The sequence below is a fragment of the Dreissena polymorpha genome, chromosome 1, assembly GCF_020536995.1.
Source record: "Dreissena polymorpha isolate Duluth1 chromosome 1, UMN_Dpol_1.0, whole genome shotgun sequence".
NCBI lineage: Eukaryota > Metazoa > Mollusca > Bivalvia > Myida > Dreissenidae > Dreissena > Dreissena polymorpha.
In genome coordinates this window covers 87,790,100-87,815,977 of record NC_068355.1, presented here as the reverse complement: position 1 = coordinate 87,815,977, position 25,878 = coordinate 87,790,100, and the positions used below count along the sequence as shown (strand labels likewise).

Below are 25,878 nucleotides of genomic sequence, written 5' to 3'. Positions count from 1 at the left end.
ACAGCAAGCATGTTTTCGAGCAACATCACAGGAAAATATATACCTGGGACAGAATTTTCTTCTAATTTACTACTTTAGTGGAGAATCAATGTTGTACTCTATATCGTCCGCAGTCTGGTCCGCGTTTTAGTATCTGCCTTATAGCATATTGTGTCATATCACTGTATCAATAGTGCAATGTCTCCACTATTATGTGGCATCATTTTATTCATGTCTGTATTTCCGGTTCCGATATCTCAACACACGCGAGACAACCTTGACTAGAACGACAGCATTGCAGGAGAAGAATACTATCATGGCAAGCTCAATGCGAAATTCATTGTTGAAGTGTGCGGTCAGTTACAATACAAGATCACAGCTTCCGTCAGTGTTTGCAAAATCAAAACCTAAGTTTTACGCGCACATTTCTAAAGATGCGTGTACTAAGGATATGGCAGCTTTTCTTGAGAGCAAATAATTTAATATTTATTTTTAAAATATCCATGATCATCAAGTGTTATGAGTGACAAATTTAAGTTATCTTTGGATTTAAACATTATTACAACATAGTGATTTGTGTTCGCTATCAAATTTACTTGTGTTAACCATTTGAAATCAGTCTTTGGTGAATTGCCTCGTGTGTCCGGAATAACCGTGAGTGTCCGAGATCAGAATGCCGCCCAAGAAATCGAACCGTAATAATTGTGAGGACTGTAAAAAGGAAGTAGGGGCAGATGATAAAGCATTGGTGTGTTGTGTTTGTGAAAAGTGGCATCACATTAACTGTCAACATGTTCCCATGGATGATTATAAATTTCTCACAAAATCGGACGATAGCATCCAGTGGTATTGTAAAAGTTGCAGGGGAGCTTCTCAGAAGCTACTAAAAATGCTCACTTTAGTATCAAAAAGGCAGGATCAACTAGAGGAAGAGGTCAAAAAAGTAAACGGTGGATTAAAAGACGTTAATGGGAAGTTGTCAAATCAGGCGGCCGAGATAAGTATTGTAATGAAAGATGTGGCGGAAATGAAGCTCAAGCTACCGGAAGTGATCAGCGAAAAGGTTAGTGAGGTACTTTTAGACAAGAGGGAAGAAGATTTGAGAGCTAATAACATGATATTCTTTAATCTTAAAGAAGCGGAGAATGGAAGTTCAAAGGAAAGGGACATTGAATTACTAGGGGAGGTAATAAGTAGCATTGGAATAGATTTGGATCTATCACAATTAGAGAATGTAACAAGATTAGGTCGTCTCTTCCCAAACAGTACGAAAATACGCCCCATAAGGCTATCCATTGAGAGTCGCATCAAGAGGGGAGAAATACTAAGGAATGCTTATAAGCTAAAGGACATAGGTAGACTTTCAAAGGTCGGAATAGGGAGAGACCTCACTCAGAAGCAGAGAGAAAACAATATTATACTGAAGAAAACGCTAGAGGCTACGAGAAAAGACTTCCCAGGGAAAATATGGGCTATCCGGCGGGATAAGATCGTTGAACTCCAACCCAGACAAGCAATTAACTTGCCAGCTGGTGCAACAGGGACTACTCTCCCCGCCCCTCAAGGGTCCTGGGACGGTTATTAAATGGTTTGGTTTCACAGAGATTGTAATGTAAATATGTTAACAGTTAAACATGTTCAAATCACAGTTAATCGCGTTCAAAATGTTCAAAATATTGTTAATCACGTTCAAAATGTTCAGTTATTGAGTCGTTCAAATGGAAGTGTGGATAATGCAGGGTGTTCAAATACTTAGTTAATGGGTTCATCTGAAGATACAGATACATTTTGAAATTGTGCTTTACAAATGTTGATTCGTTGTCGAATAAAGTTGCAGAACTTGAGGCATTTTAGACATGTTACATCCAGATATATTTGGAATTTGTGAGGTTTTTTCCAAAGTCAGCTAATGAAAAACTGAGTATAAATGGTCTGAAGTTTACAGACTATGATGCCTTTAGTCCTACTTCCAATGGGAACAGAGGTGTATTGTTTTTAATAAGAAAATATTTGAAAGCTACAAAATGTGACTACTTTTGATGATCAGGATTTAATGAGAGTGTCTGGTGTGAAATATCAATTCATTACTGGAACAGTTTGGAAGAATCAACAATAGCTGCCACAAGTGTTAATCAATTTAAATCGTTGCTTTATTCTGAGAAATGGAACATTAAGTTTAACCCGTCTGTAAATGAAGTTAAATTAATTTTACTAAGCGCACTCTAGAGAAGTTTTAATAAAATTAGTTCATATCAGAGAGAGATTCTAAAGAAGAGACCATTTATCAGAGGGGCCACTACAGCATAGCTAAATTACGGCCCAACAGTCCAGGTATCCAGGTATCCAGGTATACTAGAAATGTTGTATCGATGTCGTCATCCATGCTCATGACGTTGAGACGAAATGATCAGATGTGCCGAGTACACAGAATTGAACATACAGCAAAAGTGCACACAGAACGTATGAACTTATTTTTTAGATATTATGTTTGAAAATGCTTCGTTACTTAATATTATCGTACTATTACCTTATTTAGAGCTTAACCTTATTTCGATCACTTTGATTACATAACAGGGTTTTCTTTCAGTATTTTGTGAAGATAAGCCCATGGCTTTGAAATTGGGAATTTAATCAGCATTTTCAAGAAACTGGGAAAATATTTTGGAATTTAAAACTACCTGAAAGAGTTCAACATCTTTAATCTAATGCTAAAATACTGAGCTCAAGTAGGGGATTGAACCCACGACCTCCAGAGTGGTAGTCAGACACTTTCACCACGTCGTTAAAGAGCTAGCCCAACAGCAATGCTGTTGGAAATGACCTTATTTCACTACACTCCCCCTTCCCCCTTTTAATGTTTCAATATTCAGACACGTTCGCTACAGCATGTCTTGCATCCTCGTGGCCCTCCTAGAAACCATTAAACAGCTCAGACCCACTCCAGCAATCACAGTTCTTTTTTGCCTCGTTGCCATTAATGTGAAAATACTGAGCTCAAGCTGGGATTGAACCCACGACCTCCAGAGTGCCGTGGTAGTCAGACACTTTAACCACATCGCCAAAGAGCTAGGCCAACATTATTGAAGGCTGTTGGAAGTGACGTTATTTCACTATAAATCACAAACACCGCTAACACCAACATGATCAACAATTTTCCACATAGTAAGCTCACGCAAAGTTTTCAATCACAAACCAGGGCTTTTTTTCAGCTCTTTGGGAAGATAGCCCATGGCTTTGAATTGGGAATTTTATTGGCATTTTCAAGAAATTGGGATAATAAATTGGGATTTAAACTACTAAAAGAGTTCAACATCTTTAATCACAAACATCATCATCATTCAACATGTTGAATATCAGTCAGCACTTTGCTTTTGGAAATCAACGATGACAATGCAAGAGTCACTTGTTATTAAATTACTTTAGTTTAAATAACAAAGGAATGAGTTTCAATGGGAGGACTTGCACTTGTTGACGATGTTTGTTTATTTAATGACGCTTGCTTCAAAAAAATTAACAGTTTTTTTTTGTTTAGGAATCTTTTTCACGTATTATTTGAATTGCGCGACATCTTTGTTTTCCATTCAGCCGAATCACAAAACGCTTGAATTTCATCGCAAATATAATAAGCACCTTAACAACATGGAGAATATCGGGCACACGAATAATGCCTACGTTTTCCAATTTGAGGTTTAGTGTAAAATCTGTACGAGACCGGACCACGCTTTGTAAAAAAGCGTAAAAGCCGATGTCATTAGCGGTTTTTTTCCTGGTTGGGAAATATTTAGCAAATTTTGGGAAAAAAGTACACTTTTTGCGATTGGGAATATAGCCGAATTTCAGCTTTAAAATCGGGCCAAAAAAAGCCCTGCAAACTTATTTTCCTAGTTCATGTAGAGATGTGATTTATTAACTATAACACTATGACACTGACACTCTGTGCTTTTAATTATTGTACTTACATTTGCCAAATACAAATAGTCGTTGCCAAACTGGAGCAACAGTAGGGCAATGAAGATCATGTTATAACAGTGATTTTTTTTGCTCAAAATTACTGCCGATTTTCGGCTGTTCCCAATTGCAAACATCAACGTTTTTTTCCACAAAAAGCTGACAAAATTTCCACAAAAAGCCCAATTTCCCCAATTTTTTTTTTTTTTTTTTAAGAAAGAAGTCTCTTATGACTTATCAGGGGTGGCGAAATCTAAAAAAACTATACTTGTCCGCGGACAACCATTTAGGAAATTTAACTTGCCCGTTGCTTAACTACACTTGTCCGTTAATGTTTATATAAATTATAAACTCAGTTATTGCTTAATGTTAAATAATGTGGAATATATCAAAATGAGTATGATTTGCTTGTTTTGTTTATTATTGTATTTCAATGGTACATTCATTATAGCAGTACATGTATATTATAAACAATATAAAGACTTGCTCAAGCTTTAAATCTTGCGAAGCTAGTGTTATTAAAACATGTGCTGAACATAAGTTCATTGTAATCTTAACAAATTAAACTAGTCCAATATGTGGACCTCATCAGACCGAGGCTCCGCTACTGGTAGCAATTTGATTATATAAACTAGTAACCATTGAAATCGGTTAGCCAAGTTTCTAGAAAAGTTCTGTTGCGTTTACTTATATCATATTTTTATCATAATCTTTCTTAGTTTTTTGGGAGGTGGGCTGCTCAAAGCTTCGGGTTTCTGCTCCGTTGTTGAAGATAAAAAAAAAGTTTCATCTTTACCATTAAAGTCGTCTTAAATAACAAGGTAGACCGTGTTTTGATTATCTTAGATTGATACTTTTTATTTCCGTCTGATTGTAAAAATAAAGAAACCAGTCTGTACAATGTCTAACAGTCGGGCCGAATGTTGAAAATGCGGCATGCTCCCGGTCTCATATAGAATAAAGGAGATCACTGCGCAGAAAAGTGCACGTATTTAAGCTTGATTGCTCCGCAAATAGCACTGACAATGTAATCGCGTGTCAACCTCCGGTTTTGTAAAACTTAATTACGGCTTTAATACAATGTATTTTTGTATACCTGGACGCGACTTTTAAAAAACTTGTTGTCCACGGACAACTCAATTGAAAAAAGTCAGTTGCCCAGACAAGCAAATGTACGACTCGGGCAACTCGGACATTTGATTTCGCCACCCCTGCTTATGATTTCTTAACTCTAGATCTCAACCTTTTATTTAAGCATCCTACAAAACTTAAATTTAGTCCTTTTTGTCAATAAATAATTCCCAAATTTGCCACTTTTATCAATTAAAACAATCCTAATTTGACCAGACTCCTTTTCCCAAAATGGTTAGAAAAATCCCTGAAAATGCACCTAACAAACAATTTTAATTCTGTTACTTATAATCATACTTATAATGCTTAATTTTACCCAATGTCATGGTTTATCACACTATTTTCCCAATTTCATGGTTTATCGCGCGAATTTTCCCAATTCAAATGGCACAGGCTGTAACAAATAAAAGCAAAAAAAAACACTGTATAATTATATAAACAAACACCCAGCATTTTACAGTATGTTGAAAGGTTTATTTAATAACAGTACATTTAAAAAGTTTATTTAATAACAACACATTCAACAAATTCACTTAATAACAGGACATTTAATAATTTAGAAGTCTTGTTGATTGACACATCCTTAGCAGGCTGCATATGTTGTAGGAGCTTGCATGCTTAAGCGGCCTTCTGATGATCTAAAAGTAATATAAATATAATATTTTTATAAAAGTATTCAATTCATTAAAATGATTTGTAGCATATATATAATTTTATATATATATATATATATATATATATATATATATATATATATATATATATATATATATATATATATATACAGGGCCCTCAATCTATTAAATCTGCCGCCGAAATTTCGGCGGTAGTCCCCCACCTGAAAAGTATACTTTTTTCCCCTTTTGGAAAAATTCCCCCTAACAATTTTATTTTTTTTAAATAGAAAGATGTGTCTCATGATTATTATATCTCAATTCTATTTCAATTTAATCTTTGCAGACATACTAAATTATGAAAAATGCAATGAATATACCCCCGGTAGTGCAAACATGTACAAATGTAATAATGAGAGAGTAAGTAAAAAAATCCCCCAAAAAGGGAAATGCCGCAAAAATTCCCCCCTCATAAGGGCTGCGAGCCCTTCCCCCAAAGTAGTGTGAGGGCGCTGATATATATACATTATATAAATGTGTTATAGCATATGACATATATAGTGCCCAGAACACAACACAGTTAAATATGTTAAGTATTTGTGTACATTAAATCTCACCTTTGGTTCTCATTTGCTAAACAATTTTCAAAACAGTACATCCTGTAGTCAATGAATTGCTTTGTTTTTATGACGTATAGAGTCCACACAATTTTGATTTTTTGTTGGAAATCATATTAAAGGAACGGAAATTCTGATTTAAAACTGTTGTTTAACTTTCTGTTAGCTGGTGAGTTTATATTTTTTGCATTTTTGAAGGAGTCACAACATAATTTGAATTGAAACTTCACTTTGTACCAGCAATTAGACACTCTGAACTTTCCATGTTCATGAGTGTTAAAGAGAATATCATGTCATAATTAAGAACCAATCATGTTAAATGTTTTGTAATTGCCTTTAATCATTCCGATTTTGCTAAAAAAACCTCAATACTTATCTTGTTGATTACTATTGTTGTCAAGCTAAATAGAACTTAATCTGCTTTGTATGCTGTGATAAACACTTAACACTTAAAAGCAAAATTGGTATATTCAAAGGTTGTGCTATCTCTGAATTAATAACTTGCAACCAACTAAGATAACTTATTATAACACCCCAATAATCGCGCTATCAGCATTACATGCCATATTGCGGCAGTCAGAACGCTGTATTGATTTCAGAAGTATCACTTACATTGTGGAAATCTATTGCATAACGCCTTCGTAAAGCGGCTGATAAACAGAGCGTCTGCTGTGACATTTAGGAAATATTAAGCAGAAAAAATACAGATTTTCTAAAAATTGCCATTTGCGGAAATTGTTCGCCATAATTTTTAATTAGTCCCCAGTGGCCAATGGTGATGGGCAGCAGGAATCCTGCTTTAATAATGGTTTTTAACCCATATCCTGATATAAAACAAGAAAGCAAGAATATTTTGCAATGTAATATAACAAACAACAACAAATATAGACCAGCAGTCACTTTGAAAATCAAGCTGAAACCAAACTGTGGATTAAAATGTGTTATAACCTGAAAAATATGTACAGTATATGCAAAGTGACTTCAAGTGTTAATTTTTGGACTCGGTCGCCTAAGTCTGTTGGGACTTACTGAGATTAGGTAATGTAGACACTGGTTGACATGTACAGAAACAAATTATGTGTATACATAGCAAATTGTGTTTTTCTTTTGTGCAGTTGATGCAAAATTAAGTGAATTCATCAAAGATGAACTCTCAAAAGAAAAAGAGTCAGGTGGAGAGTTAAAGGCAAATGGAGTTGAAGGCTGGAAAGTGGAGACAGATGGAACTGGGGTGATCTTAACGAAGTCATTCAAGGATGAAAGGTGACTATCTTAGTTTCCATGACATTGCAGATCAGATGCAAGATGATTAAATTAACCCTTTCAGTGCGGGAACCGAATTTTGAAGGCCTTTGCAAACAGTTTGGATCCAGATGACTCATCAGGATCCAAACTGTTTGCTATTCTGATAGTATTCTTTGAAAAAAATCGAAGAAAATGCTAATTTAAAAAATTCAGCAGACGACATTTTAGCACAAGACAAATTTCCCAGCATGCAAAGGGTTAAGTATTTCATTCAGTTCAACTTTACAGAGTTATAACTTTCTTAAACTAACTTTGGCATATAACAAAGGTAAAGTGAACTACATTATTATCATTTCACCTTACATGACAATTTAGACATCACTTGACCCTGTAGGGTACATGTCCTGTGAATCTTGTGTAAAGTTGTTTATACTGGGGTCTGACAGATGAGACTGCATAGCATGTCTATGCCGCCATAAAGTATTAACATTGTGTATCAGTCCATAGTCTGTGTAAAGTTGTTTATACTGGGGTCTGACAGATGGGACTGCATACTAGCATGTCTATGCCGTCATAAAGTATTAACATTGTGTATCAGTCCATAGTCTGTGTAAAGTTGTTTATACTGGGGTCTGACAGATGAGACTGCATACTAGCATGTCTATGCCGTCATAAAGTATTAACATTGTGTATCAGTCCATAGTCTGTGTAAAGTTGTTTATACTGGGGTCTGACAGATGAGACTGCATACTAGCATGTCTATGCCGTCATAAAGTATTAACATTGTGTATCAGTCCATAGTCTGTGTAAAGTTGTTTATACTGGGGTTTGACAGATGAGACTGCGTACTAGCATGTCTATGCCGTCATAAAGTATTAACATTGTGTATCAGTCCATAGTCTGTGTAAAGTTGTTTATACTGGGGTCTGACAGATGAGACTGCATACTAGCATGTCTATGCCGCCATAAAGTATTAACATTGTGTATCAGTCCATAGTCTGTGTAAAGTTGTTTATACTGGGGTCTGACAGATGAGACTGCATACTAGCATGTCTATGCCGCCATAAAGTATTAACATTGTGTATCAGTCCATAGTCTGTGTAAAGTTGTTTATACTGGGGTCTGACAGATGAGACTGCATACTAGCATGTCTATGCCGTCATAAAGTATTAACATTGTGTATCAGTCCATTGTCTGTGTAAAGTTGTTTATACTGGGGTCTGAAAGATGAGACTGCATACTAGCATGTCTATGCCGCCATAAAGTATTTACCCTTTGCATGCTGGGAAATTTGTCGTCTGCAAAAATGTCGTCTGCAGAATTTCTAAAATTAGCATTTTCTTCGATTTTTTTCAAAGAATACTATTAGAATAGCAAACAGTTTGGATCCTGGTGAGACGCCACGTTCTGTGGCGTCTCATCTGGATCCAAACTGTTTGCAAAGGCCTTTAAAATTCAGCTCCAGCGCTTTAAGGGTTAACATTGTGTATCAGTCCATAGTCTGTACCTAAGTGTTTTAAACAAGTACAGGATAAATCTCTCTTGAACTTCATAGGTTGAACAATCTAATGTTAACTAGGTAATGGAAAAGAAAGGAGTTTTGGCTGCGACAATTATTTATTTTTGCTGAATTATGGCCCTGTTTTTGGTAGACCAACTCACATGAGCAGAACATGCTTATGGTGAGCTTTTGTGATCGCCTTTTATTGTCTTTTATTGCTAATTGCTCAGAATATTTGTCCCATTTATATCTCAAATAGTCTAAATCAGGTTCATGATGCGATGTAAAAAAAAAAGAATATATTATTGAATAGCCTGTGTCTTAGAGTGTGTCATAGAGGAATCAATGACACATGTCTTGTGTATGCAATATTGATGAAATTTGGTCAGAGGAGTCGTAGGTTACCAGGCTAAATGTTAAAAAAACCTTGTTACTACTCTTAAAGCCACATTTAAAATACAAGGTTATGAATTGTGGTAATAATGTTTATATTGTTTATCTATATTTATTGTATATATTGGAGTAGACTTTGAATCCTGGTTACAATAGCGCAAACACTAGGTCACCTGGTCTAATGTTACAAAAAGCTTGCAACTACTCTAGAAGCCACATTTTTACTCAATCTTGTTACAGGCACTAAGTCAAATCTTAAATCAGAGACCACAGTTATGACTCTGTACTAATTTTCATGAATCTTTGTCAAATTTTCATAATTACAGCCTTGTTTCAATTTGGGTTAATTGGGGGTAAAAAAGTCACCAGATCAAGTCATTGACACCTTGAACTTGTCTCAGATGAGCACTTCAGGGCCTTTAAGTCTCCTGAATTTAGTGTACGGAACCTCTCTTATACTGCTCGAATGATTATTCAAACTTCAACAGCTAAACACCTCGATGTGCAGATGATTGTAAAGGAAATAATTTTCAATGGACAAGTTTTTGCTGAACTATCGGCCTTAGTCTTTTCCCTGAGTATGATGTGTTGTGGTAGTGTCAGTATCGGTGACACATTTCTAATGCATCTTGTGCATTTCTTCACTAACAAAATAATGTGTCATAAGAATTCAAGGGAAAATAAAATTAAGAAAACTTTTGATTGTGCATTCAACTATGTGTTGTTCCTTATGTGATGCTAAACTAAGCCACTGAGCCTCTTTGGTATACATGTACATTTGTTGTGTTTTAGCATAAAGGTGGAGTTTGATGTGAACGACACTGTTGATCAGTACCCTGAGGGGCTGTATGATGACCCTCAACAGGCTGAGGCAGAGTCTCCTGCAGTAAGTGCACTCATGTCCTACTACATAACACATCTGATACAGTGACATTACACACCAGATACAGTGACATTACACACATGATACAGTGACATGACGCACCTGACTCAGTGACATTACACACACAGGGCTTTTTTTCCTGACTTTGTGAAGCGGCCCTGGCCCCTCACTTTGTGAAAAAATGAGTCGCGAACTTGTCAAACTTGTGAAAAATTGAGTCGCGAACTTTTCAAAATTGTGAAAAATTGAGTCGCGAACTTCTTAAAATTGTGAAATTCAAAGTTCAATGCATTAGCATAGTTAAAGCATGTTAAACACTTGAATATTATCAAAATTTCCTTAAATAATGCAATAAAGGCATATTTTCCTTCTATGAATACTGTATTTGATACAATAACAACCCATATACATATATCTGATTTGCAAAACATTATTCATGTACCAAATGCAACTAAAATACCTGGTCCCAACAATTCTTTACCACAGGAATAACATTTATAAACATAGAACATTTCAAGGGCACATAACTCAGACATGTTCTGGACTTTACAGCTTTAGAACTCTGTTATTTTTACTCTTGAAAATGTCAATAATTCTCTTAATATATGGAGAGGAAAATTCCTTCTTCATGATAATTTTCATGTTCTGTGAGCCTGACCCTCGTCAGTGCATGATGATCTCCCTGGGAGGTTGTCATTTGATCTGAAACATTAGGTATACATTGAAAAACAGTACTTTTGTAAGAAATGTAAACAAGTTATTTTATTTTTCACATTTTTTCACAAAGCATAAATAGACTAAATACAAAGTTTGAATCATGAATATGTGTCATGAATATGCATTTAAATTAAAAAAATATATATGAAAGGACCACATTATTGCACGTACTTTAACCAAGATTTACAATCGTAAACAGATACGAATAACAAGTCTCGGTCATCAATACTAAGGGCCGTTTTGATTAGCTTCCATCAATACATAAGCCGCGGCAGATGCTTTCACTTTTATCAAATGACTTTCCTTATAATGTTATCAATGTGCATGTTTCAAATCTTACCCTTCTGTAGAAAGCTTTTGTTTCTTTACTGTTATCCCAATTTAAATAAATCGGGATTATTTTGCGTTTTTTAAAATTTTCTTCGTGTAGTAGAGAGCGTTCGGCGCAATCTGAACGCATCGGACAGTGGGCTACACCACATAGACGATCGCCGTTATGGCGGAATTGTCCGAGGGGTCCCGATTGCGTTCGGCGTCGCCATTTTTAGCTCATCTATTTTTTGAAAAAAAATTATGAGCTATTGTCATCACCTTGGCGTCGGCGTCGGCGTTGGCGTCGGCGTCCGGTTAAGTTTTGCGTTTAGGTCCACTTTTCTCAGAAAGTATCAATGCTATTGCATTCAAACTTGGTACACTTACTTACTATCATGAGGGGACTGGGCAGGCAAAGTTAGATAACTCTGCCGTGCATTTTGACAGAATTATGTGCCCTTTTTATACTTAAAAAATTGAAAATTTTGGTTAAGTTTTGCGTTTAGTTCCACTTTTCTCAGTAAGTATCAATGCTATTGCATTCAAACTTGGTACACTTACTTACTATCATGAGGGGACTGGGCAGGCAAAGTTAGATAACTCTGGCATGCATTTTGACAGAATTATGTGCCCTTTTTATACTTAGAAAATTGACAATTTTGGTTAAGTTTTGTGTTAAGGTCCATTTTATTCCTTAAGCATCAAAGCTATTGCTTTCATACTTGCAACACTTACTAACTATCATAAGGGGACTGTGCAGGCAAAGTAATGTAACTCTGACTGGCATTTTGACAGAATTATGTGCCCTTTTTATACTTAGAAAATTGAAAATTTGATTAAGTTTTGTGTTTAGGTCCACTTTATTCCTACAGTATCAAAGCTATTGCTTTCATACTTGCAAGATTTATGAACTATCATAAGGGGACCGTGCAGGCAAAGTTATGTAACTCTGACTGGCATTTGGACGGAATTATGGGCCCTTTATACTTAGAAAATTGAAAATTTGGTTAAGATTTATGTTTTGGTCCACTTTACCCCTAAAGTATCATAGATATTGCTTTCATACTTGGAACACTCACAAACTATCATAAGGGTACAGTAAAAGGACAAGTTGCATAACTCTGGTTGTCATTGTTACGGAATTATGGCCCTTTTTTGACTTAGTAACTTTTAATATATGGTTAAATTTTGTGTTTCGATCCACTTTACTTCTTAAGTATCAAGGCTATTGCTTTCAAACTTCAAATACTTTCATGCTATCATGAGGTTACTGTACCTGGCAACTTGAATTTTACTTTGACCTTTGAATGACCTTGACTCTCAAGGTCAAATTATTAAATTTTGCTAAAATTGCCATAACTTCTTTATTTATGATTAGATTTGATTGATACTTTGATTAAACTACTCTTACCTGACATACCACAATAGACTCCACCCAAACCATCCCCCGTGCCCTCCCCCCTCCCCCCCCTCCCCCCCTCCCCCCCCCTATTTTTTTTTTTTTTTTTTTTTTTTTTTTTTAAGATCATCTCACAAATGACCACCACACCCTCACACTATACCCCCACCCCTACCCCCCCACCCCCAATTTTTTTTTTTTAAGATCATCTCACAAATTACCATCACACCCTCACACTATACCCCCCCCCCTTCCATTTTTTTTTTTAAACTGTTATGTTTGAAATACCGTCCAACCATCGCACCCAAACCCCCCCCCCCCCCCCCCATCGCCCCCCCCCTTCCCCGATTTTTTTTTTTTTTTTTCGCTTTTTTGGAAGATAATGTAATAAATGTCCACAACCCCACACTATACACCCCTCTTCACTCCACTCCTCCCTCCTTTGTGATTGAAAATGAGAGTCCCTTCACCTTTAAAAAGAAAATAGATGAGCGGTCTGCACCCGCAAGGCGGTGCTCTTGTTTTATAGTGACGTTGCTAGGCAAAGCTTTTACTATTTACGCCGGTTTCACCGTTTACACAACACTTTTAAATCGATTAAATCAAGCAAACATGGGTAACGCGAGTCGACAATTTTTCGCGAATTCGGAATTAAAAACGAGGTTATGAAACTTATATTTCTGTTCCGAAATGGCCGTTTTTTACAGTTTTGAGCACGAAAAGTCAGTTTTTTACGATTTAAAACGGCCGTTTTTGTAAATATTCACGGCCATGTCAGGTTTGTGAATTGGCCGTGTCAAAATTGTGAAATGTCCGTCCACGGCCAATCGCAAAGAAGGAAAAAAAGCCCTGCACACATGATACAGTGACATGACACACATGATACAGTGACACTACACACATGATACAGTGACATAACACACCTTACGCTAGTGCTGCAACAATATACCGGTATATCGGTATATATCGCAATACGCAATCTGCATATTGTATTGCGATACGACTTTCATCATACCGGTACGAAAATTTTACAAAAATTCATTCACATTTCGTCCAGAAAAGCCATCCGAAATAATGATAACAAGGTAAACAAAACAAATCAGTGTAAATATTTTTTTTTTTCGTAAAAATAGCATTCTGAAAGTGTATTATAAGGAGTAGCGTTGATACATCCGAGCATTCGTTCGATGATAATTCAACAGATTATCGTTGAATTAATTGCGCACAGCTGTAAATGTTTCGTTCGATTCTAAATTGAGCATTATTAATTTTGTAATCCGAATTTCGGGAATACGCTTCCAAATTTTAATGCCAATGCGACAATAAAAAAATTCTAGCGTCAAATAAAAAGTGCTTTATCCTTTGTCTCAATAAAAAGCGCGCGAAAATTATACAGACATGTAGAACGTCGCATGGAAAGTATGGGTGTATTTTGTGTTGTATAAAAACGGAAACATCACGTCAGGTGAATTACGCGTGTTCAGTGGAAAAAAAAACGCCCCGGTTGGACGTTATTTCATCACATCTTTAAATAGTAACGAATGCCAAAATGTATTTGATACTTAAGAAAATTTGCGAATGTTTGTGTTTCTTGTTATTCTTGAGCACATTTATAGTAAATATATACCAGAATTTGCTTTAAAACTGGAATAAACGGGATTATCGGGTAATTGGCAAGTTATAATTTTGGTACAAGTTAGCAATATATTGCGATATATTGCAATACGGGTTTTTGAACTGACAATATATTGCAATACGGTTTTTGGCGTATTGTTGCAGCACTACCTTACGCAGTGACAGTACACACATGATACAGTGACATGACGCACCTGACTCAGTGACATTACACACATGATACAGTGACATGACACACATGATACAGTGACATGACACACATGATACAGTGACATTACACGCCTGATAAAGTGACATTACACACCTGATACAGTGACATTACACACCTTATACAGTGACATTAGACTTCTGATACAGTGACATTACACATCTGACACAGTGACATTACACACATGATACAGTAACCCCCCCCCCCCCCAAAAAAAAATAATTAAAAAAATCAGTGTTTTTTCAGTTATAGAGAAAATTTTAACGCTTGGGTCTGGTAACATTGATTTAATGAGAACAAAAATGCTAGTTTTTATGCCCACGGATCGAAAGATCGGGGGCATATTGTTTTTGGCCTGTCTGTCTGTCATTCATTGTGTGTATCCCAAAACTTTAACCTTGGTTCAAGTTTTGCAATAACTTTTGCATTATTGAAGATAGCAACTTTATATTTGGAATGCATGTGTATCTCGTGGAGCTGCACATTTTGAGTGGTGAAAGGTCAAGGTCATTCTTCAAGGTCAAAGGTAAAATATATGGCTTCAAAGCGGCGCAATAGGGGGCATTGTGTTTCTGACAAACACATCTTGTTTTAAATTATTTTTGTGGGACAATATATACCATATGAATTTTCCAAGACAAAAGCTAAACATTTACGAGCGAATACATGATTGGCTTTGGGAAGCAATGGAAGCATGATGTAGTTCTCATGAATAATCAGTATGTTATTATTATACCCCCACAAACGAAGTTTAGGGGGGTATATAGGAGTGAGCTTGTCGGTCGGTCTGTCTGTCTGTCGGTCGGTCTGTATTAAGTGTCTGCTCTCTAATTCAAGTTGTTTTCATCCGATCTTCACCAAACTTAGTCAGATGTTGTATCTAGATGATGTCTAGGTCAAGTTCGAATATGGGTCATGCCGGGTCAAAAACTAGGTCGTGGGGTCACTTAGTGCGTTTTAGACATTCAACATGTTGTCCGCTATCTTATTCGAGTAGTTTTCATCCCATTTCACCAAACTTGGTCAGAAGTTTTATCTAGATGATCTCTACGCCAAGTTTGAACATATGCCATGCCAGGCCAAAAACTAGGTCACGGGGTCACTTAGTGTGTTTTTTAACATTCAGCACGGTGTCCGCTCTCTATTTCAGGTAGTTTTCATCCGATCTTCACCAAACTTTGTTAGACATTTTATCTAGATGATCTTAAGGCCAAGTTAGAACATGGACCATGCCAGATCAAAAACTAGGTCACGGGGTCATAAGCATGTTTAACACATTCAGCATGGTCAAGTAATTTTCATCTGACCTTCACCACACTTGGTCAGAAGTTGTATCTAGATAATGTGTAGGTCAAGCCGGGTCGAAAACTAGGTCAGGGGGTCGCTTAGTGCATTTTAAACATTGAGCATGGTGTTGGCTGTTTTTTGTGAAGACAACATGCAAAATATTCTGTGTCAATGCGGCATGTGGGGGTATCCGTCACGTCTGTGACAAAGCTCTTGTTTAGGGGAGCTGAAGCGAGGATGTCCTGCTCTAAGTGATTGAGCAAGAAAATAAGCAAAGAGAGTGTGTACAAATGAGAATGGAGTTTTCCCATGATTTTTATAAGTTGCCCGTCGTCTATCTTAATAGCGCAAGGACCATATAGAAATTACAGGCAAGTGCACTCCCAATTATGCAATTTTACTTGAACCGAATGAATCAAATCCTGACTAAACATTATCTGTAACACGAAACAAGATGACATTGTAAAACGATTTTTATATGCTAAAAAGTTGCAGAATGTTTGTATTTTTATGTTTTTAAACTAATCAGTAATGTTACTTAACTTACTTTTTTAGGGTCTGCTATTGTAATTAACCTGTGTATGACACTTTTTGATTTTGGAAGTTTCATATACCACAATAGTATTGGGCAGTGTTTTTGGATCTTAGAAATTATTGCTGTTGACACACAGTTGTAATTTACACACTGTGTATTTTTATATTTTGGATTATTTTGGACCTTTCATAATAATCTGAATATATAAAAGTAATTGTAACATTTTTGTGTTTTCTATTCCAGTTAAACAATCCAAATCTTGACACAGGCTTTTTATCCCCCCTCCTTGAAGAAGGCGGCACATAGCAATTTTACTGTACATATGTCGGTCTTTGCAAGCTTCCTCTGTCAGCTATAACTTTGCAAACAATATATTGATAATTTTGAAATAAGTTTGCACAAATGTCAACCACAGTTAGACAATGTAAGGCATGTAAAAACATCTGCTATAAAGGTCAAGGTCGAACTTAGAGGTCAAACATTAATTTTGACCATAAAAAATCCTGTCTTTGTTATAAATTTTCCATTTTTTGATGGATTTTGATGTAATTTGGCACTAATGGCATATTTCATAAGATAATGTACCCTTCCCCGCTTCTCCCAACTTTAAATGTCAAAGTTATACTAAAAGGTCGAATGTCAAATTTGACTTCATTGGAGTTTTGAGATACAAGTGATATATTGGGGCATCTTCACTTGCCTTGTTGTTTCTGAAAGTGGGCACTTGTATACTGCTTTAAATGGATTATTATTATTTAAAAAAATGTGTATGGCTAAAATAGTTTTATTTGATGTCACAACTTTTGAAGTTATTGTATATTCTAGTGGTATGATGTCAAAGGAATGACTTAGATGTTGCTAACAAGAATGAATCTTCTTTGTACAGTTGGTGTCCAAGCCACCATTTGAAGTTGAGATCAAAAAAAAGTCTGGCCGTACATTAACATTTATGTGTGAGTTCAGAGAGCAGGAGATGGAAGGACAACCAGAGGAGGAGGAAGGCGTTGGTAAACCATATTGCAATTGGCATACTAATGATAACGATAAAACCTCCTTTTACTAATACACTCCGAGACCCAAAGCCATATCTTTGCTTACCATACACATAATAAAAGGAAGTGAAGAATTAGTACAGTGACAAGCACTGGTCTTGTTATTAAGAAGGTTAATTTTGTATTGAAAGTGATTCAAACATTTTAAGCTCATCTATTTTTTGAAAAAAATTTATGAGCTATTGTCATCACCTTGGCGTCGGCGTTCGGTTAAGTTTTGCGTTTAGGTCCACTTTTCTCAGAAAGTATTAATGCTATTGCATTCAAACTTGGTACACTTACTTACTATCATGAGGGGACTGGGCAGGCAAAGTAAGATAACTCTGGCGTGCATTTTGACAGAATTATGTGCCCTTTTTATACTTAGAAAATTGAAAATTTTGGTTAAGTTTTGTGTTTAGGTCCATTTTATTCCTTAAGTATCAAAGCTATTGCTTTCATACTTGCAACACTAACTAACTATCATAAGGGGACTGTGCAGGCAAAGTTATGTAACTCTGACTGGCATTTTGACAGAATTATGTGCCCTTTTTATACTTAGAAAATTGAAAATTTGGTTAAGTTTTGTGTTTAGGTCCACTTTATTCCTACAGTATCAAAGCTATTGCTTTCATACTTGCAACACTTATTAACTATCATAAGGGGACTGTGCAGGCAAAGTTATGTAACTCTGACTGGCATTTGGACGGAATTATGAGCCCTTTATACTTAGAAAATTGAAAATTTGGTTAAGTTTTGAGTTTTGGTCCACTTTACCCCTAAAGTATCATAGATATTGCTTTCATACTTGGAACACTCGCAAACTATCATAAGGGGACAGTAAAAGGACAAGTTGCATAACTCTGGTTGTCATTTTTACGGAATTATGGTCTTTTTTGACTTAGATACTTCGAATATATGGTTAAATTTTGTGTTTCTATCCACTTTACTTCTAAAGTATCAAGGCTATTGCTTTCAAACTTCAAATACTTTCATGCTATCATGAGGTTACTGTACCTGGCAAGTTGAATTTTACCTTGACCTTTGAATGACCTTGACTCAAGGTCAAATTATTAAATTTTGCTAAAATTGCCTTCACTTCTTTATTATGCCCCCCTTCGAAGAAGAGGGGGTATATTGCTTTGCTCATGTCGTCTGTCTGTCGTCGGTCCGTCCGTCCACCAGGTGGTTGTCATACGATAACTCAAGAACGCTTGGGCCTAGGATCATAAAACTTCATAGGTAGATTGATCATGACTTGCAGATGACCCCTATTGATTTTGAGGTCACAAGGTCAAAGGTCAAGGTCACGGTGACCTGAAATAGTTAAATGATTTTCGGATGATAACTCAAGAACTCTTTTGCCTAGGATCATGACACTTCATAGGTACATTGATCGTGACTCGCAGATGACCCCTATTGATTTTCAGGTCACTAGGTCAAAGGTCAAGGTCACAGTGACAAAAATCGTGCTCACACAATGGCTGCCACTACAATGGACAGCCCATATGGGGGGCATGCATGTTTTACAAACAGCCCTTGTTTATGATTAGATTTGATTGATACTTTGACAAAACTACTCTTACCTGACATACCACAATAGACTCCACCCAAACCATCCCCCGTGCCCTTTCTTCCCCCCCCCCCCTCCCCCGAACCCCCCCCCCCCCCCCCCCCCACCGACCCCCCCCCCCCCATTTTTTTTTTGTGAAACGGTTAAAAAACACAAATATTTATTTTATTATTTTATGTTTGAAATACCGTCCAACCATCGCACCCAAGAATCCCCCCCCCTCCCCCCACCCGATTTCCCCCCCCCCCCCCCCCCCCCACCACCCGAACCCCCCCCCCCCCCTAATTTTTTTTTTTTTTTTTTTTTTAAGATCATCTCACAAATTACCACCACACCCTCACCCCTCGCACTATACCCCCCAACCCCACCCCCCAATTTTTTTTTTTGGAACGGTTAAAAAACACAAATATTTATTTATATTATTTTATGTTTGAAATACCGTCCAACCATCGCACCCAAGAATCCCCCCCCCCCTCAAATTATTATTATTTGCAATTTTGCAATTTTTTCACATTTTTGGAACATAATGTAATAAATGTCCACACCCCCACACTATACACCCCTCTTCACTCCACCCCTCCCTCCTTTGTGATTGAAAATGAGAGTCCCTTCACCTTTAAAAAGAAAATAGATGAGCGGTCTGCACTATACGCCCGTCTATGACGGGACGTATTATGGTATACCCCGCGTCTGTCCGTCCGTCTGTTAATGTCGTACGCTACGTCAAATATCCTTTGACAGATTTTCTTCAAATTTTAACACAATCTTAATATTGATAAACCCTGATCCCCTTTCGTTTTTGACGGAATTCTGAATTGTCGTTCCAGAGTTATGGGACTTTGTTCGTCAAAATTTCGTGATTTCATTGAATGTCCTACTGTAGCTCAAATATCCTTCGATGGATTTTTTTCAAATTTCAACACAATCTTAATATTGATAAACCCTGATCCCCTTTCGTTTTGACGGAATTCTGAATTGTCGTTCCAGAGTTATGGGACTTTGTTCGTCAAAATTTCGTGATTTCATTGAATGTCCTACTGTAGCTCAAATATCCTTCGATGGATTTTTTTTTTTTTTTTTTTAGTATCCCTGAAAAATTGAACAAGGTGAGCTTTTTTCTATTCCGATTGTACACTACCACTTACCCATCTACATTTCTCTTTTATTATTGGTCAAAATATCTATAACAGGTTTACTTCAACTCCATATCCTCTAAAGAAATGCATACATATACTCAAAAAAAGATATGGTATGAATGTCAAGGAGACGGCGCTCCATGCTCATGTACTTATAAAATAAACCATGTATTCAAATACAAATAAACTGAAGTAAAAAAAATCATTCAAAGGGTTATTTATTACCTTACTACTTCATTGGCGAACGACGGGCGTATCATGCGCTCATGGCGCAGCTCCTCAGTTTAAGATCATCTCCCACCCCCATTTTTTTTTTGAAACGGTTAAAAAACACAAATATTTATTGTTATTATTTTATTTTTGAAATACCATCCAAACCATCGCACCCAAGAATCCCCCCCCCTCCCCCCACCCGATTTCCCCCCCCCCCCCCCCCCCCCCCCCCCCCCGAATCCCCCCCCCCCAATTTTTTTTTTTTTTTTTTTTTTTAAGATCATCTCACAAATTACCACCACACCCTCACCCCTCGCACTATACCCCCCCACCCCACCCCCCAATTTTTAGCCGGATTTTTTTCGAAAAAATCTCGGCTTATAGATTGATGTTGTCGGGCGGGCGGGGGGGCGGGCGGGGCGGGCGGGGTGGCGGCGTGCTCGAAAATGTTAAAGTTCTTATTTCATGGTATAACTTTGGTATGCTTGGACCTAGAGTCTTCAAACTTGACATGAAGGTTGGCCAGGATTAACAGATGACCACTGGTCATTTCAAGGTCATTCATTTGAAGGTCAAGGTCACTGTGACCTTCAATATAAAAAATGTTAAAGTTGTTATAACTTTGGTATGCTTGGACCTAGAGTCTTGAAACTTGACATGAAGGTTGGCCATAACTAGTTAGTAACCACTGGTCATTTCAAGGTCATTCATTTGAAGGTCAAGGTCACTGTGACCTTGAATGTAAAAATGTTAAAGTTCTTATTTCATGGTATAACTTTGGTATGCTTGGACCTAGAGTCTTCAAACTTGACATGAAGGTTGGCCAGGATTAACAGATGACCACTGGTCATTTCAAGGTCATTCATTTGAAGGTGAAGGTCACTGTGACCTTCAATATAAAAATGTTAAAGTTGTTATAACTTTGGTATGCTTGGACCTAGAGTCTTGAAACTTGACATGAAGGTTGGCCAGAACTAGTAAGTAACCACTGGACATTTCAAGGTCATTCATTTGAAGGTCAAGGTCACTGTGACCTTGAATGTAAAAATGTTAAAGTTGTTATAACTTTGGTATGCTTGGACCTAGAGTCTTCAAACTTGACATGAAGGTTGGCCAGAACTAGTAAGTAACCACTGGACATTTCAAGGTCATTCATTTGAAGGTCAAGGTCACTGTGACCTTGAATGTAAAAATGTTAAAGTTCTTATTTCATGTTATAACTTTGGTATGCTTGTACCTAGAGTCTTCAAACTTGAAATAAAGATTGGCCAGTACTAGAAGATGACCACTGGTCATTTCAATGTCATTCATTTGAAGGTCAAGGTCACTGTGACCTTAAATGTTAAAATGTTAAAATTGTTATAACTTTGGTATGCTTGGACATAGAGTCTTCAAACTTGACATGAAGGTTTGCAAGCACACTTAGATGACCACTGGTCATTTCAAGGTCATTCATTCTAAGGTCAAGGTCACTGTGACCTTGAATGTAAAAATGTTAAAGTTCTTATAACTTTGGTAGGTAAAAATGTTAAAGTTCTTATTCCATGTTATAACTTTGGTATGCTTGTACCTAGAGTCTTCAAACTTGACATAAAGGTTGGCCAGTACTAGAAGATCACCACTGCTCATTTCAATGTCATTCATTTGAAGGTCAAGGTCACTGTGACCTTCAATGTTAAAATGTTAAAATTGTTATAACTTTGGTATGCTTGGACCTAGAATCTCAAACTTTCCTAATTGTCAATTCAAGTTCATATTTGTGACCTTAAATGTTATTGTTGTTCATGTATATGCATGCATTCAAAACATAACACAAGGTTTGCTCATGCCTTGAAAAGTACTTACATTTCATTTTGACCTTTGAACAATATTTCAGTAATTTAAGTATTGCATTGACAAAAACACGAAAGGTACTTTCCTGTCATTGAAATAAAAAATCCGGCTTCAATGCGGTCATCTCCGACCGCGGAACTCTTGTTTTTTTTTTGGAACGGTTAAAAAACACAAATATTTATTTATATTATTTTATGTTTGAAATACCGTCTAACCATCGCACCCAAGAATCCCCCCCCTCGAATTATTATTATTTGCAATTTTGCAATTTTTTCACACTTTTGGAACATAATGTAATAAATGTCCACACCCCCACACTATACACCCCTCTTCACTCCACCCCTCCCTCCTTTGTGATTGAAAATGAGAGTCCCTTCACCTTTAAAAAGAAAATAGATGAGCGGTCTGCACCCGCAAGGCGGTGCTCTTGTTTTTTGTTGCCTTCACTTTTTTATTTATGATTAGATTTGATTGATACTTTGACAAAACAACTCTTACCTGACATACATAGACACCACCCAAACCATCCCCCATCCCCCACGCCTCCCCCCCCCCTTGAATTTTTTTTTTTTAAGATCATCTCCCACCCCCATTTTTTTTTTTGAAACGGTTAAAAAACACAAATATTTATTGTTATTATTTTATTTTTGAAATACCATCCAACCATCGCACCCAAGAATCCCCCCCCCCCCCCCCCCCCCCCCCCCCCCCCCCCCCCCCCCCCCCCCCCCCCCCCGAATATTTTTTTTTCCCGCATTTTTGGAAGATAATGTAATAAATGACCACACCCCACACTATACACCCCTCTTCACTCCATCCGTCCCTCCTTTGTGATTGAAATTGAGAGTCCCTTCACCTTTAAAAAGAAAATAGATGAGCGGTCTGCACCCGCAAGGCGGTGCTCTTGTTAAAAACTTTCAATCATTATTATTAATTTAACATTCATTTTATGATGCCACCTTTCCTTTTGAAGCAGATTATTTAGAAGGGTATATTGCTTTGCCCCTGTCCATCATACTGTTTTGCTAACAATTGCTTCAAAATTGAGAATAAGCGTTTTCAATATTATATTTGCTAACAATTGCTTCAAAATTGAGAATAAGCGTTTTCAATATAATATTTACTAAGACTCAAGTTATAAATCACAAAATAAGTAAATATATATTTGGAAACTTTTAATTGGGAATTTTTAGGTCCCATTGGGAAAAAAATTGCTTTTTTTCCATTGGGAATTGGGCAGTATACCGAATTTTAATGAAATAAAAACAAACACTGGACATACTGGTTACTTGGGGGGAAAGGGACAATTATAGATTTCAGGTCAAAGGGATAGTGATGTAATTTTGACATATCCCTTTGTTTAAGATATCACATGAATATCTTTGACTTTGAGAACTCTCCAAAAAGTCCATTGTCCAAAAATTTCACACAAAAAGATTGAACATATAAAATGGTAGCCAATGCATTTTTGCTTGGCTTGCTTGATAGTGTTTATGTGTCAAACGTTAGTTATACTCCTCTTTTAAAAGTTAAAGAATTACCATGGACAATTATCTGTCTATCATCGAGTCTTTCTGTCTGTCAGTAGACACAAAATTTTCAGCAAGAATTATTCTCCAATTTTTAATATACGACACTCAAACTTACTTTTTTTGTTCGATAAGACATGAAGTAGTTAATGTGTAATTTTTAAAATTCTTCTTACAAACTATTTGTTATTATACTTTTTGTCCCCTACCGGTTTCACCTGAGGTGACTTATGGTTTGCGCTCTGTGTGTCCGTCAGTCTGTGAGTCTGTCACACTTTTCTGGATCCTGCGATAACTTTTTAAAGTTCTTAATATTTTTTCATGAAACTTGAAAAAACATGGATAGATGGCAATAAGGACATTATGCACGTCATTTCATTTTGTTCCTACGTCAAAAATTCTGGTTGCTATGGCAACAGATATTTTAAAAAATATATATATAATATATATATATTTCTGACAATAGTGGAGCCGGTAGCCGGTAGGGGACATATATTGCTTGGTAATAGTCTTGTTCAACTTAAAATGTATGTAACATTGTTTTCCAAACTAAAGACTTTTATCACAACTAGCAATTTCTGAAACAACAAACTCCAGATGTGTTATATTTGGTATTTAACATTTTTTATTCGCCCTCTTATTAAATTTATTTAATCATGACCATGATGTCGTAACCCCGACACAAATAATATAGACTCCTATACAGGTATTTCAAAATAACTTAAAATATCTGTCTTCTAAAACCACAAGATACAAAGGTTTAAAACTTGGTATGTCACATGGTATGGTGGTTCTCCGAAAAGTTTGTTTGAAAAATGGACCAGAGTCAAAAATGGCTCGCTTCCTATTACTTCATGTTGCTTGGAGAGGTATTCGTCGATACCTTGACAAGTTCTAGTTCATATATGTATGTTTGGAAATTTAATGAATTGCCATGCATATGTTGTTTTGTTATGCTCCCCCAAAATTTATTTTGGGGGAAGCATATAGTCGCCGCTCTGTCTGTCCGTCTGTGTGTCCGTCCGTGCACAATTTTTGTCCGGGCTATCTCTCAGCAACTAATGACCGGAATTCAATGAAACTTTATGGGAAGCTTCACTACCAAGAAGAGATGTGCATAATATCAGAGGGTTCTGGCCGGATGTTTATTCACAGAGTTATGGCCCTTTGAAATTTTCCATTTACTGTACATATAGTGCAATTCTTGTCCGGGCGATTTCTCAGCAACTAATGACCAGAATTCAATGAAACTTTATGGGAAGCTTCACTACCAAGAGGAGATGTGCATATTATCAGGGTGTTCGTGTCGGATGATTTTTCACAGAGTTATGGCCCTTTGAAATTTTCCATTAACTGTACATATAGTGCAGTTTTTGTCCGGGCTATTTCTCAGCAACTAATGACCTGAATTCAATGAAACTTTATGGGAAGCTTCACTACCAAGAGGAGATGTGCAAATTATCAGCGGGTTCTGGTCGGATGATTTTTCACAGAGTTATGGCCCTTTGAAATTTTTTAATTTTTCCATTTACTGTACATATAGTGCAATTCTTGTCCGGGCTATTTCTCCGCAACTAATTACCGGAATTCAATGAAACTTTATGGGAAGCTTCACTACCAAGAGGAGATGTGCATATTATCAGCGGGTTTTGTCAGATGATTTTTCACAGAGTTATGGCCCTTTGAAATTTTATATTAAAAAATACTTGTCCCCCAACTACTGTGCCCTCAAGACGTTTCCTTTTATCTGAATATATAGTGCAATATTGTGACAAAAAAACCTTTGGGGAGCATCACCCGTCTCCGACGGTTTCTTGTTTTAGCCTGCTATGATTCATAAGGATGACTTGTTGTTGTTTCAGAAGATCAGTTTGACATAGTTGAAATGCGGGTAGATCAACCCTCTGATGGAGTCACCAAGGAGAACTTCTACTCTCACAGTACATCATTTATGGAGGGGGGTAAGAAGCATTTGTTTATAAATTTATCCGAAGACATCAGTTGAGCATCCTTTTAGCCCACTTGTCAGGGCTTTTTTTCCTGTTTTTGTGAAGCAGCCTTGGCCCTCCCATTTTGTGAAAAAATGAGTCGCTAACTGTTCAAAATTGTGAAAATGAGTCGCTAACTGTTCAAAATTGTGAAAATGAGTCGCGAACTGT

General features: G+C 36.7%; 1 protein-coding gene across 1 annotated transcript; it reads left to right on the top strand.

Annotated features, from left to right (window-relative positions):
• The first annotated feature begins 215 nt into the window (after nucleotides 1–215).
• On the top strand, nucleotides 216–25,724 carry LOC127835279 (complement component 1 Q subcomponent-binding protein, mitochondrial-like). The gene is made up of 6 exons (XM_052361660.1): nucleotides 216–417; nucleotides 2,327–2,439; nucleotides 7,405–7,552; nucleotides 10,221–10,314; nucleotides 17,291–17,411; nucleotides 25,582–25,724. Exons 1-6 carry the CDS (start codon nucleotides 296–298, stop codon nucleotides 25,722–25,724), a joined length of 741 nt encoding a protein of 246 aa, XP_052217620.1. The 5' UTR covers nucleotides 216–295.
• The last annotated feature ends 154 nt before the right edge of the window (nucleotides 25,725–25,878 follow it).